Below are 15,000 nucleotides of genomic sequence, written 5' to 3' on the forward strand. Positions count from 1 at the left end.
TACGTCGGGTGAACGCCCCTTTAGGAGACCTTCGATTAGGAGACCTTCGGAGTCTTGAGGTAGAGAATAAATGGAGTCACCTTAGCGCTGTAGATGGCGGTAGCGCACGTCTTGTGTAAACACCACAAAAACAGAAGAAGAAGGAGGGACAACGCCCCCTTAGGAGACCAAATTTTGAGCATGCGCTTTTGCATTGAGTGGGCGTGATTATTATATATCCAACCTCTTTGGAGATGTTGTCACTAAACGGGAAGCAGTCATCGGTCAACCAATCAAAAAGATCAAGGTCATCTCCCACTAGCCAATAAGCGCTTGCCTAGCTAGCCCTGCCCACATATCTTATCCAATCCCACCCCCTCACCTCACTACATGACATAAACCCAACACATATTGTTCATAAAGGGAGCACCTGTGCAGTGTAGTGCCCGGGGCCACCACAGTGTCTTAATAAGGTCCTGTCTCACCTCTACGCTGCTGAAGGACTCTCCCAGCGAGATGTTGTCACTAAACAGGAAGCTGTCATCCGTCAGCGTCGAGCTGTTGTCCTTGTCCCCCGCCGGGGCGCCCGGGAAGGGCTTGGCGGTCTCCAGGGGCGACGGTGTACTGGGCATGCTCCCTGGCGTCTGGCTGCCGCTGTCCCCGCCTTGCTCGAACAGGTGCACCTGGGACAGGTCCAGGCTCAGCCCACCTGGAGGGCCTCGGACAGGGGTGGGGGGCCACGGCCGACTCGGGGTCTCACAGAAGGACGAGGTGTCCCCCGTATCCAGACTGTCCACCGAGCGACGGTCGGCAAAGTCCGACGGGCTCCGTCGACCCGATGGCACGTCCAGGAGCGGAGGCGGTTCTAACCGGTGTCCGCTGGTGGAGCCACCACCGGCGGATCCGGATCCGCCCCCACCATTGCCACCTCCGCGGCTGAGGTCCAGGCTGCCCAGGCTGGCTACGTCACTGCCGCGTCCCCCTGCTCCTGGGGTGGCGCTGCCGTCGCCGTTGGTGGCACCCCCTCCAGGCAGGCGCAGGAACAGGCGGGCCAGGGTGTCCTGCCAGCACAGCTGCCTGGAGATCTGCTGAGCTGCGTCCGTGTGCGTCTGAAGCAGAGAGTACAGCTGGGGGTGTAGAGGAGAGGGAACTTAGAATAAGGACTTAGCATAAGTAGCATCTTTAAAACAGGACTAACCATAACTAGCATCTTTACAACAGGACTAACCTTAACTAGCATCCTTACAACAGGACTAACCATAACTAGCATCCTTACAACAGGACTTAGAATAACTAGCATCTTTACAACAGGAATTAGCATAACTAGCACCTTGAAAACAGGACTTAACCATAACTAGCATCCTTACAACAGGACTTAGAATAACTAGCATCTTTACAACAGGACTTAGCATAACTAGCATCTTTAAAACAGATCTAAACCATAACTAGCATCTTTACAACAGGACTTAGAATAATTAGCATCTTTACAACAGGAATTAGCGTAACTACAGTAGCACCTTGAAAACAGGACTTAACCATAACTGTTCTCTTTCAATCAAATCACTCGACATCTCACTATGGCTTACGTCTCTTGCATGACCATTTGCTGAAGAAAATGGTCAGCAAAGGTCATGCAAGAGATGTAACCCATAGTGAGACGTCTCGTTCATCTCCCTCAGAGAACCGTAACCTATAGTTACCTTTTTACCACCACATACAGTATGTAGAGGTTAATTATCTAAATCAACTTCGGCCTCATATCTTCAATGCCCATTGGGTACTTTCCACCGAAATATCCAACTCTAATGTTTGATTCATGCCCACTTCTTCATGTTATCAGAGGATTCTGCCTAATAGTTGGTGCACTTTCCCCTGGAATCAGACTATTCTGATGTGTTATCGGTGCAATACTAAATGCTGCCAATATTCTGATGTCTCATTGGGGCAGTAAGTACGGCTGGAGGTGGAGAAAGGTGAAAAAAATAACGAACTGATTAGTTTGTATTACATCCTAATATTTACATTTTTCCCAAGTTTTTTTCAAAGTTTAATTGATTCACTATCTTCATTTATTTATTGCATATTTTTGTTTCCAACCTGACATTTTATCCAAACTTTCAATGTAACTTCAATTTTCTATTTAATTTTGATTTGGTTTGTTACTATTATTGTATTTTTCATCCATATTTTATGTAAAATATTAATCATGAAATTACATAAAGCATTCTGAGACCTTAGCTAACATAGTGACACTACACTATCATAATTTGAAACACAATTGAATTGAAACACTAGTAACAGACTGATGATGGCTTTAACAGATGAGGATTTAATGATGCTATGATGTAACCACGATTATCTTTTCACCACCACATGTAGAGGCAGCTGATTATTCAAATCTATCCATGCACTCTCATGTCTCGGCATTGGTGTCCTGATGTTCAGTTGGTGCTTTCCAACCCAGCATCCAAGAACTGTGTCTAAATTAAGGGTCGACCGATATATCGGCCGGCTGATATATTGGGCCGATATTTGCGTTTTTTAAGTGTATCGTATCGGCCGATACACATGTGGTTTTGGCCGATACGCAATATTTATATTTTTTATGTTATTCAGTTTTTTTAAAAGCTCCGAGACAATTTATTTTTGTATTACTTGATTATTAGACATAACTTGATTGTTAGAGTAAATGGAATGGTAAATGGACTGCATTTATATAGCGCCTTTCCACTCCTTCGAGCACTCAAAGCGCTTTACATTGTATGCCTCACATTCACCCATTCACACTCACATTCACACACCGGTGGCCGTGGCTGCCACACAGGGTACCACCCTGCCACCAGGAGCAACTTGGGGTTAAGTATCTTGCTCAAGGACACAACGATGGAGTCAGGCAGAGCGGGGCTTGAACATGCAACCTTTGGGTTGCAGAACAGCTCCTCTACCACCTGAGCTACCACCGCCCCACCGTGGGTGTTTAAATGATAAAAGTTCTACCTCAATTTGATAATGTTAAATAAATGTTAAATGATTTTAACTTAACTTGTCAACTTAATTTTTGCCATTTTTAAAACTTTTTATTTTTTACCCATATCGGCCCCAAATATCGGGTATCGGAAATTGGGTATCGGCCAAGGGTGATGTAAAAAAAATCGGTATCGCACCGGCCATAAAAAAACCTGTATCGGTCGACCCCTAGTCTAAAAGGTGCATTTCTCCATCTGCAATAATGGTCTTACTGTATTCTCAATGGTAACTTGATGCCTTTCTCTCTGGTATCACAGCATTCTAATGATTAAATGGTACAATTCTATATTGCATCATAGCACACTAATACTGATTGTAAGGCTTTTCCCATCAAATATATAGCACAACGATTTAAAACAGTGCACTTTAAAAGGTTAATGTGACACACGTAATGGAAAAGCAGTTGTATCAACACAGTGCCAACTTTCTCACAATTTAATTGGCTTGGCAGAGGAGGATCAGGTAATAAAATCCGCCTGGACATCTAATAGATTTAGAAAAATAATCTAAGAGACTTCAGCAATTGATGGAAATAGGGCTATTGTCAATATTCTGATGTTTAACTAGAGCGTTTATCCCACGTTCAGCAGCAATTACCCAGTATTCTGCAACTTACCCTTTTGCAGACGGTCAGGCGAATGCTTGGTCCAGCGCGGTGAGACAGCTGCACTACAGCCATCAGGTCCTTGTAGCTGATAACAGCATCTGACAAAGGCATAGACAACAACACACACCCACGCACGCACACACACCCACACCCACACACACACACACACACACACACACACACACACACACACACCCACGCACGCACACACACCCACACCCACACACACACACACACATTAATATTAATATTTCAGCAGTAAATGTTTTCTGTATGTACGTGTCTGTGTGTGTGTGTGTGTGTGTGTGTGTGTGTGTGTGTGTGTGTGTGTGTGTGTGTATGACCTGGTAGAGTCTTGATGAGGGTAGAGGTGATGTGTGTGTGTGTGTGTGTGTGTGTGTGTGTGTGTGTGTGTGTGTGTGTGTGTGTCCTCACCTGTGTGTATGACCTGGTAGAGTAGGCTCTTGATGAGGGTAGAGGTGATGTGTGTGTGTGTGTGTGTGTGTGTGTGTGTGTGTGTGTGTGTGTGTGTGTGTGTGTGTGTGTGTGTGTGTGTGTGTGTGTGTGTACTCACCTGTGTGTATGACCTGGTAGAGCAGGCTCTTGATAAGGGTAGAGGTGATGTGTGTGTCTGAGAAGAGCAGTGTGAGTCCGGAGTAGCCCACCTCTTTCAGCTTCAGCCGGTGCTTACTGCGCTCATACACACGGTCACACTTCAACATGCGCTCAAACAGCTGCACGCACGCACGCACGCACGCACGCACACACACACACACACACACACACACACACACACACAGACACAGACACAGACACAGACACAGACACAGACACAGACACAGACACAGACACACACACACACACACACACACACACACACACACACACACACACACACACCAAAGCAGAAAAAAACATAGAAAACTTATTTAGAATCACATACCACACGGGTAAGATAGCCACCGTGACCTCACAGTACATTGCAGAATGACAACTATATTTGTAAGAAGATTTGTGTGTGTGTGTGCCCCACCTTTAAGATGGACAGAGTATTTACTAACAGAGCATGACAGCAGTCTCTGCATGAATGCATATGTGTGTTTTAGCATGTGCTTGTGTGTCCACTGCGTATGACGTACCTTGAATATACAATCTCAAAAGGCAGTCTGGGCAATTATCACTGAGCAGTTGACCATAGCAGGAGTGTCTATACTCATATTTTAACACATTGACTACCAACTCACAGCAAAACCCGTTTTCACTTCCCATGCGTTGGCTCCCAAAACGGGAAAACCCGTTTTTGAGTTTTTATTGTATTTTTCATAACTAGACACTTCAATGCTTATTGTGTGTGATTTTGGGAGCTCTGTGATAAGTAGAACAGACATAGATGGCAGTCAAAAGCTTGTGTCATCATCTGGACATTTTAATCACAACGCCAGGATCGGCGCCAGCCCAATAATATTTTTGATAACTGTAAGCCTACTGTTTGTAACTTGCCCTGTGTCGGTGACGTCACTGTTGCGCCCCTTTCCCCTCTCTGTGTACACCTTGCAGAGTGTCTGCGATGCTGCCATCTTTTTAAACACAAGAATCGTGTTTGTATGTGGTTTACTTAGTGGTACAGTAGGCTACAGCCAACATCCACTCTATGGCGCTTTATAGTAGGCTATGCTTCACACAATAATTAGGCTACAGAAGACAACACTTTCACATTGAGTCCGGCTGAGCACACCTTCTGGGGGATAATGCAAATAACCATGGCCAGATCCTACACATTGTGAACTGTGATTGGATTATTACCCTTACTTCGGATTTGATCGGCAAGCAGATAAGTTGGATTCTTCAATCTGTTCTTTTATTACCCCCATGATGAAATTGACACTGTAGTGAACAGGAGAAGCTGGCTGCTACTGTCCGTGAAGCTAGCACTGCTATGTAAACAGTAGCATGTATGCATGCATGGCACAGTAAACAGCTGTTTCCCACACAAGGATCGGAGACATTAACACATCCGATTAATGAATTTCGTTGTTGACGTTGGCCTCTAAGGATGTTTTTTGGGATATATTTTGCCTTCTCCGTGTGACTAAAGACCCGTTTCGTTTGTGCAAAGATTAGTTGTGCAGGAAGTCACGTGTACTTATGGAGGCGAACAATGCGTTTGGTTGGTTGATTCAACTGGAGGGGGAGGTGGCAGAGCTGGAGATGTGTGTCTTGTACACCAATATCATATTGGTCCCGGTGGAAAAGCACAAGATTCTGAAACGGTGCACGCTTCATAAAAGCCTCAATATCTCCATTCCATCTTGATTTTGGCCGATACCGGCCTTGGTTTAACTTACAATAGCTCAGCAATGAAAGCAAATATAGACACGCGGTTTTCACGCACTAAGAGGTGAAAGTCTCACCTTTCAAACGAGCCATAGCACGTTTCGGTGGCCCTATCTCATAATCTGTGACTGTACAAAAAACACAGAAAAATGGTTTAGGACGCTGGGAGCCATAATTCTGTAAACACCGCTGGTATTCAATGTGTTAATGTGTGTGTGTGTGTGTGTGTGTGTGTGTGTGTGTGTGTGTGTGTGTGTGTGTGTGTGTGTGTGTGTGTGTGTGTGTGTGTGTGTGTGTGTGACAGAGACAGAGAGAGAGAGAAAGAGAGAGAGAGAGAGAGAGAGAGAGAGAGAGAGAGAGAGAGAGAGAGAGAGAGAGAGAGAGAGAGAGAGAGACAGGGAGGCATACCGCAAAGATGAGTGCTATAAGGCGGTTCAATTGTCTTTTGAGGCGCAGCAGCGTGTAACAGGGAGTGTTATGAGTGTTTGCATGTGTCTCTGTGGCCAACCTTCCCAACGAGCTGTATAGCTATGTGTATGTTACACCTTGAATACAAGCTCTCCGGGTAGATCACAGTGCTTTTAAGGCATAGTGTACTAGCGGTGTGTCTGCGTGTGTACATATGTATTTATGTGTGTGTGAGAGCAGAAAAGCTGTTGAGCAGAAAAGCATATCACGTGTGTGTGTGTGTGTGTGTGTGTGTGTGTGTCTCCTACATTTAACACTACTTCTCTGAGGCGGTCAGAGTACCTGTTGTTGAGCAGTAATGCATATCACAAGTGTGTGTGTGTGTGTGTGTGTGTGTGTGTGTGTGTGTGTGTGTGTGTGTGTGTGTGTGTGTGTGTGTGTGTGTGTGTGTGTGTGTGTGTGTGTGTGTGTGAGTGTGTCTCCTACCTTAAACACTAGTTCTCTGAGGCGGTCGGAGTACTTGTTGTTGAGCAGCAGTGCGTAGCAGGAGTCTGCGGCCCCGGGTTCGAACAGTAGCAGGAATAGCTGGTCGCGCGCAGCACTCGTCTGAAGCAGCGTTATCAGCAGCTCCAACATCCCACACAACTACAGCACACACACACACACACAAACATGCGCACACACACACACACACACACACACACACACACACACACACACACACACACACACACACACACACACACACACACACACACACACACACACACACACACACACACACACACACACACACACACACACACACACACACACACACAAATAAATAAAAAAAACAATCGTCATTGATTCTGCAGGTATGAACGGTAATGTGTGCATACAGACACTAAAAAGGCCGTACAAAGGCTAAGTGCAGTAACTAAACATGTTGTAAAAATTGAGTTTATGCTAACAAATAGTCTTTATAACACCCCCTTTATCTTGTGACAAAGCCTTATGGTCCAAATGAGTCCTGTATTAGAGATATTACTTCACATTTGCAGTAACTACAATAGCCAACTTAATACCAAAACCTTGAAGGCTTCTTCTCAGTTTCAATGTTGACAGAGTTACTGCTCTTTGCTGCTGTTGGGCAGTATAGCAGTATAGCAGTGTGTAATGTCAAACGCCATTACACGCTGAAGAAGGGCTCTGACCGAAACGTTCGTGGGCGAATAAACAAAGAAGAAATCTGAAGAGTGCTGTCCTTCGCTTAATTTATTCATTCATTGGTAAACTCAAGTTTTTGTGGGATTCAGCACCCAGTTAAGAATTGTTAAGTAGCCTATTTAGGCGATAGTGTGAGCGCGTCTTCTCCACTTTTTGCAGTATAGCAGACACACCATGATCATGACTGAACTGAAAAGTTTCATCAAAATCTGTTCATAACTTTTGGAGTTATCCTGCCGACAGACAAACAATCAGACAAACAAACAGACAGACAAACGAACGCGACCAAAAACATACCCTCCTTGGCAGAGGTAATAAACCTGCCTTTCCCTTTAAAGGGACACTGTGCAGGAAATGGTACTATGCTGCTCATTGAAACTGGGCTGCCAATTGCCAAATTTGATCTTTACATGAAAGTTTTCTATGTAATAAACACACATTTTCTAGTATGGTCCAAGTAGAGTCATTTTTGCAGCTAAAAATGGCTATTTTTGGAAATTCAAAATGGCGGACCATGGTGAAGATCCCCCTTTTCATGAATGAAGTGTAATTTTCCCAGTCATAATGAATACTTAGAATTTGATGGTGGTGGCAAGTATTCATGCAAAAGGTAACATTAGTCAATGAGCAGCATGAATTCTGGAAATAAACAACTAAAAAATCTCACACAGTGTCCCTTTAAACATCTAGAATATAAAAAAACCCAAAGTGTTCACTATTCCCTGTTATTTTTATTGCTGATCACCACCATCTACTGACCCACTCTGTGTAGAGATGGGGCTGTTACAGTAAAGTGATGTAGTGCAGTGCAGCGCTGTATTGATGATAATGGCTCTACTCTACTCTACTCTACTTTACGGTGGCTATGGATCCCTCTGACTGATTAATTGCCTGCCTGTTAAATCCTGTTTGCTTCAAGCGATTTTAGTTTGGCACAGGACATCACATCGATGCACACGCGTACGCATGCACACACACACACGCACGCATGCACACACACAGCCACACATACAGACACGCACGTGCACACACATACACACGCACACACATGCACGCACGTACGCACGCACTCATGCACACACACACGCACGCACGCACAAACGCATGCACTCACAGGGTTTGTGCTTTCTCCATTATCCTCCACAACAATCAATAGCCATCAGCCAAAGTGCTTTCGTACAAAAACATAGTTGTGCTGTTGGGCGCATACACAAGCTACTCTACTACGCTACATAAACACACACACATATACTCAAGCGCATACACACACATATACCTACTCCTCCTGCCAAACACGCACGCCGCACGCACGCACACACCGAATGCAAGACAAATAGCCATAAATCTGGCTTTTGGGTGCCCAAACAAGTGTGCCTTCCTATAATTGGCAGAGCAAACTGTCTGTCAAATGCCTGGCACGTACTGCTGGCAAATCATTGTACAAATCCCTCTGGAAGACTTCCAAATTGTTTATAGACTTATCCGAGTTTGTTAGTTTTCTTTTGTGGCCCATTTTTGTTCAGGAAAACTAAGTTGCCTAATAACTATGCACACCTGATATAGGGTGTTGGGCTCCTTCGATAACTCCCTCTCTCATTTTACAAATGTGCATGACCTTAAATGCTTAAATACAATACGTTTTCATTGAACAAAATTCAAAAGACACCGCACACTGCTTACTGTTCATGTTTTTCATGTTTTCATACAGATTGGTGTTGGAAAATATGCATAAAATGGACGATATGGTCAGAAAACTTGTTTTGCCTAATAACACCCTGTATAATTTGATGGTGGTGGTAAGTATTCATGAAAAAAGGTAACAATTTGCTGTGCTTCACCATTTAAGCCATTTTACACCGGATGACCCCTTTAATACTGCCCTGTCTCCCGTAACCCACACCATCCCCACCTGCTCCTCGTCCCCGATGGCGGCCATGTATCCCAGGATGCTGTGCAGCTCCTCCTGCGTGGTGCCCTTGCTGATGTAGTACTTTAGGAGGCCGCACAGCGACGCCCGGATGGTGCGCATGTCATCCTCACTCAGGATCTCACCCTCACGAGGGTTACTGCTGCAGTGGAGGTGGAGAGGGAGAGAGAGAGAGAGAGAGAGAGAGAGAGAGAGAGAGAGAGAGAGAGAGAGATGCGGTCACAGCGATTCACAGCATACACATAACATAACATAACATTCAGTAACATAACATAAGATAAGTGATGTGTGATGAGTGAGAGTCATAGTGGGAGGCAGAGAGAGAGAGAGAGAGAGAGAGAGAGAGAGAGAGAGAGAGAGAGAGAGAGAGAGAGAGAGAGAGAGAGAGAGAGAGAGAGAGAAAGAGAGAGAGAGAGAGAGAGAGAGAGATGTATATGGCATTGAGAAAGTAGTGTAGGCAAAAAGTAAAATAAAATTGCATCTCAGCAATGCATGTAAGAACACACTGTAACATTTCTGGGTATTAATGTGCAAATAGTCCAGCGGATGGGTGATTTGATCGTGCACTTTTGAGTAAAAGCATGAAAATCGATACACATATCCTTCTTGGTATGCTGATTAATATTAGCGTTGGAGGCGTCGCGAAAAATTCTGCGTTTTCAAGATGGCCGCCAAATCCAATATGGCCGACCCATATTAATGAATCTACCTGACACTTTGTAGTAAAAGCATGAAAATCGGTACACATATCCTTCTTGATATGCTGATAAACATTAGCATTGGAGGCGTCATGAAAAATTTATTAATTTTCAAGATGGCTGCCAAATCCAATATGGCCAATTCATATTTATGAATCTACCTATCTACCTAACACTTGGTAGTAAAGGCATGAAAATCGGTACACATATCCTTCTTGATATGCTGATTAAGTTTAGCGTTGGAGGCGTTGCGCAAAATTCATCGTTTTCAAGATGGCCGCCAAATCCAATAAGACCGACCCATATTAATGAATCTACCTAAGACTTGGTAGTAAAAGCATGAAAATCGGTCCACATATCCTTCTTGATATGCTGATTAACATAAGCATTGGAGGAGTCACAAAAAAGTCATCGTTTTCAAGATGGCCGCCAAATCCAATATGACCAACCCATATTAATGAATCTACCTGACACTTGGTGGTAAAAGCATGAAAATCGGTACACATCTCCTTGATATGCTGATTAATATTAGCATTGGAGGAGTCGCGGGGAAAAAAATAATTGTTTTCAAGATGGCCGCCAAATCAAATATGGCCAGCCCATATTAACTACCTGGTAATTTGTGGTAAAAGCATGACAATTGGTACACATAGCTACTTCTTTACATTAGATGCTTATTCATATTAGGGGCCATGAACAAAAATCAAATATGACTGACCCATATTACAATACAATACATTGCAATATGTATTTATGTAGCACAGTATCACAACTATGAAGTTTACTAAAAGCGCTTTGAAAAAAGACATACACGCATACATACACATTCACACACCAGCTGTGCACAGTGTGCAGACTGCTGTACGGCACCGGTTGTCACGCGACACACACACACACACACACACACACACACACACACACACACACACACACACACACACACACACACACACACACACACACACACACACACACACAGACACACACACAGACACACACACAGACACACACACACACACACACACACACACACACACACACACACACACACACACCAAATCTTCACATCATTATCATGGTCTAGAAATGAATCCTAATACTGTACATGTAAACTTTTCACTCAAGTTATATTTTACATACCCTGAGTTGACTTTTTTTATGGCCATCATGTTCCAACTGTGCCATTCACCATGTATTCAAAGTTTATGTCAATCTTTTAATTAGGCATTATTGGCAGTTTGATTGATGTTGGCCATAGTATATACCATAGCCTGTGAAATCCTACTACTTAACACAATTGTTCTGATCTGAAATGTAGCATGGATTCCATCCCTCAGTGAGGGTAACAGATCTTGGGGTGCAATCAGGAGAAAGAGTAGGGGTGTAAAGGCGATGGCTGCAGTTTGTTTGAATAGATACAACTGACATGATTGGATATGGGCTACACATATGCCAAATACCACATTCTTAACGACCTATAAACTGCCATGGGCAATCGTAAATCACAACTTTACCATGAGAAATTGCATAACCACCAGATTATATCACTTGTGATATCAACTTGTGTTAACCAGGCAAGATATAAGCTTACCATACAACTTGCATTGGGTGCAGGATTGCAGTTTGTTTGAAAATCTTGTGCAGCTAGAAGTAGTCATCAACTAGTTTCTTTGAAGTAAGCAATCATAACAATGTCCATGAATTAACAAATCAAGTTAACTTTCTGTCTAGCTATCTTGAAATCCTGGCCCTTTTGGAATTTGTACAAGGCCTATGCAGTTATCACTAAGCGCTAGAGGTGCTGTAAGCTTACATCCCACAAGCCCCTCAAAAGTCTTGGATTTGTACATAACGCTACTGCCGTATTACCTATTTGAGGCCTCAAGAATGCAATCAGTGTACCGATTGAAGAGTATTAGCAGAGAACATTTCATACATATCTGTCCATCTGTACAAAACCTATAATGCAAACAAAGTCAACAATCTTCAAAGTGTAAGGCTTTAACACTTAAGTTCATGTACCTATTATAGAGTGGTAGAACACAAGAGGTGGTGCAAACTCTTGCACCTATTCTAAAGTTATCACATTACAGAAAATAATCTATTGTGGTGGTGGCAGACACAGTTTGGGCAAAACCATAACATATGCATCACTTCATTTGATAACATGCCAATAATGTTTAATCCTTTTCAATGGTATTTTGTGAGTGTTAATTATATGCAATGCCAAAATATTTTTGTGGAAAAATATGTATTTTCTTATAAACACTATCTTAGTTGGCCATTTTGAAAATGTGTTTTTTCCCACAATGCCTCAATTTCTAATATTAATGAGCACATCAAGAAGTAAATGTGCACCAGTTTCCATGGTTTTACTAAAAGTGCCTGAAGGATTTATTAAAATGCGTTTGCCATATTTGATTTGGCAGCCATCTTGAAATGTAAACTTTTTGCAAAGTATCGAGTTCTTTTATCAATCAAAATATAAAAAAAGTAACTGTGCACAAATTTCCATGGCTTTACTACAAACTGTCAGGTAGCTTCATTAATATGGGTTGGCCATAATGGATGTGGCGGCCATCTTGAAAATACAGCATTTTTAGCAATGCCTCCAATGGTAATATTTATCAGCATATCAAGAATGATATGTGTACCAATTTTCATGCTTTTCATACCAAGTGTCAAGAAGATTCATTAATATGGGTGGGCCATATTGGATTTGGCGGCCATCTTGAAAACAATGCATTTTTCGCTACAGCTCCAATGCTAATATTAATCAGCATATCAAGAAGGATATGTGTACCGATTTTCATGCTTTTACTACCAAATATCAGGTAGATTCATTAATATGGGTTGGCCATATTGAATTTGGCGGCCATCTTGAAAACGATGCATTTTTCGCGACGCCTCCAACGCTAACATTAATCAGCATATCAAGAAGGATATGTGTACCGATTTTCATGCTTTTACTCAAAAGTGCACGATAAGGCCCTTTTGTGTGTCCCATCTGCTGAACTAAAAGCCATGTATCTGTTAGAGGAGCGAACACGTCAGAAATGGCCAAAGAGAAGGGAAAGGGGAGTGTGGGGCGAGAGGTAATGGGTGGAGTGACTTGGCGGCGGCTCTTACCCGTAGTAGAGGCGGATGGTGTCCAAGAGGAACTGCACCCCGTAGCGCTTCCTAAACTGCTTCCTGTTGTCCTTGATGACTGTGGACATGTACTGGATGTGGCCTAGGATGGTATCAAATATATAAGAAGAAAGAAATGATCATATGAAGAAAAAAAAACAATATTAAGACATAGGATGTACAAAAAAAATCAATCTGAGTTCTCTATGATTATCTTATTGAAGACAAAACCCCCCCAAAAAAACAAATAATAAAAAAAAAAAACACATAAGCACCGGGCATTTAATTTGTGTCAAAATAATATAGAACTAGAAGCACTCAGAGAGCGCAGACCTCCGCCAAGGAAGCTGCTTGATACATTTGACCATGTAACACCCTAAGTCTTTCTGCCTTGTTTTTGTGCTGTTCCTGCAATTCAATTTCTGGTCACTAGGGGGCGTCTAGATAGTGAAGAATCTTTTAAAAAGTCTTGGTTCCGGTTCGTGATCCGGATCACCACCAGAATTTAATCACTTGTTCCTTGGGTCATTACTAACAGCTCCACAACGTTTCGTCCAAATCAGTTGATTCGTTTTTGAGTTATGCTGCTGACAAACAGACAGACAAACAAACAAACAAACAGACAGACAAACCAAAACGACCGAAAACATTACCTCCTTGGCGGAGGTAATAGTGCCATATATTTGGCGATTACTAAAGCACATGTACACACTTGGAACTTGGTTCCATGTGGTGAAGTTGAAGAGACAGACACAGACACAGGCACAGGCACAGACACAGACACAGACACACACAAGCACTCTCTCTCTCTCTCTCTCTCTCTCTCTCTCTCTCTCTCTCTCTCTCTCTCTCTCTCTCTCTCTCTCTCTCCCTTACCGATACGCAGTGGGAAGTCTCCCTGATTCCAGACGGTGAAGTTGAAGAGGAGGTGTGTGTGTAGCTGCAGCAGCAGAGCGCTGTTCTTCTCACACGTCACCTGCTCCATCAGGAGCTGAACAGCCACCAGCACACTCACATCCACCAGGAACGCAGGCACCTACACACACAGAGATATGGATAAATACCGGTACACACTCACATCCACCAGAAACGCAGGCACCCACACATACATATATGCATAAATACACACTCACATCCACCAGGTACGCAGGCACCTACACACACACAGATATGCATAAATAAATAAACACACACACACACACACACACACAAACGCGCGCATAACCGCACACACATAAACATAGACAGACACAGTGTGCAGCAGGCTCTCCTGGTTGATGGTGTGTGTGTGTGTGTGTGTGTGTGTGTGTGTGTGTGTGTGTGTGTGTGTGTGTGTGTGTGTGTGTGTGTGTGTGTGTGTGTGTGTGTGTGTGTGTGTGTGTGTACCCTCTGCAGTAGTGTTTCTAGTGTGTTGATTGCTTGTGTGTGTGTAGCAGGCTCTCCTGGTTGATGATGATGTGTGTGTGTGTGTGTGTGTGTGTGTGTGTGTGTGTGTGTGTGTGTGTGTGTGTGTGTGTGTGTGTGTGTGTGTGTGTGTGTGTGTGTGTGTGCGTGCGTACCCTCTGTAGCAGTGCTCCTAGCGTGGTGACTGCGTGTGTGTGTAGCAGGCTCTCCTGGTTGATTGTGTGTGTGTGAGTGTGTGTGTGTGTGTGTGTGTGTGTGTGTGTGTGTGTGCGTGTGTG

At 43.5% G+C, this 15,000-nt stretch overlaps 1 protein-coding gene across 1 annotated transcript in view; it reads right to left on the reverse strand.

The window, feature by feature from the left end:
- nbeal1 (neurobeachin-like 1) overlaps positions 1 to 15,000 on the reverse strand; it is a 116,195-nt gene that overhangs the window by 35,501 nt on the left and 65,694 nt on the right. The window contains exons 24-30 of the mRNA XM_063212079.1: positions 14,195 to 14,354; positions 13,319 to 13,421; positions 9,474 to 9,633; positions 6,842 to 7,000; positions 4,188 to 4,347; positions 3,623 to 3,711; positions 465 to 1,106 (exon numbers count right to left, since the gene is read on the reverse strand). Of these exons, the coding sequence (XP_063068149.1) occupies positions 465 to 1,106; positions 3,623 to 3,711; positions 4,188 to 4,347; positions 6,842 to 7,000; positions 9,474 to 9,633; positions 13,319 to 13,421; positions 14,195 to 14,354 (1,473 nt within the window). The remainder of the gene's footprint in view (positions 1 to 464; positions 1,107 to 3,622; positions 3,712 to 4,187; positions 4,348 to 6,841; positions 7,001 to 9,473; positions 9,634 to 13,318; positions 13,422 to 14,194; positions 14,355 to 15,000) is intronic.

Source organism: Engraulis encrasicolus, chromosome 12, assembly GCF_034702125.1.
Source record: "Engraulis encrasicolus isolate BLACKSEA-1 chromosome 12, IST_EnEncr_1.0, whole genome shotgun sequence".
Taxonomy (NCBI): domain Eukaryota; kingdom Metazoa; phylum Chordata; class Actinopteri; order Clupeiformes; family Engraulidae; genus Engraulis; species Engraulis encrasicolus.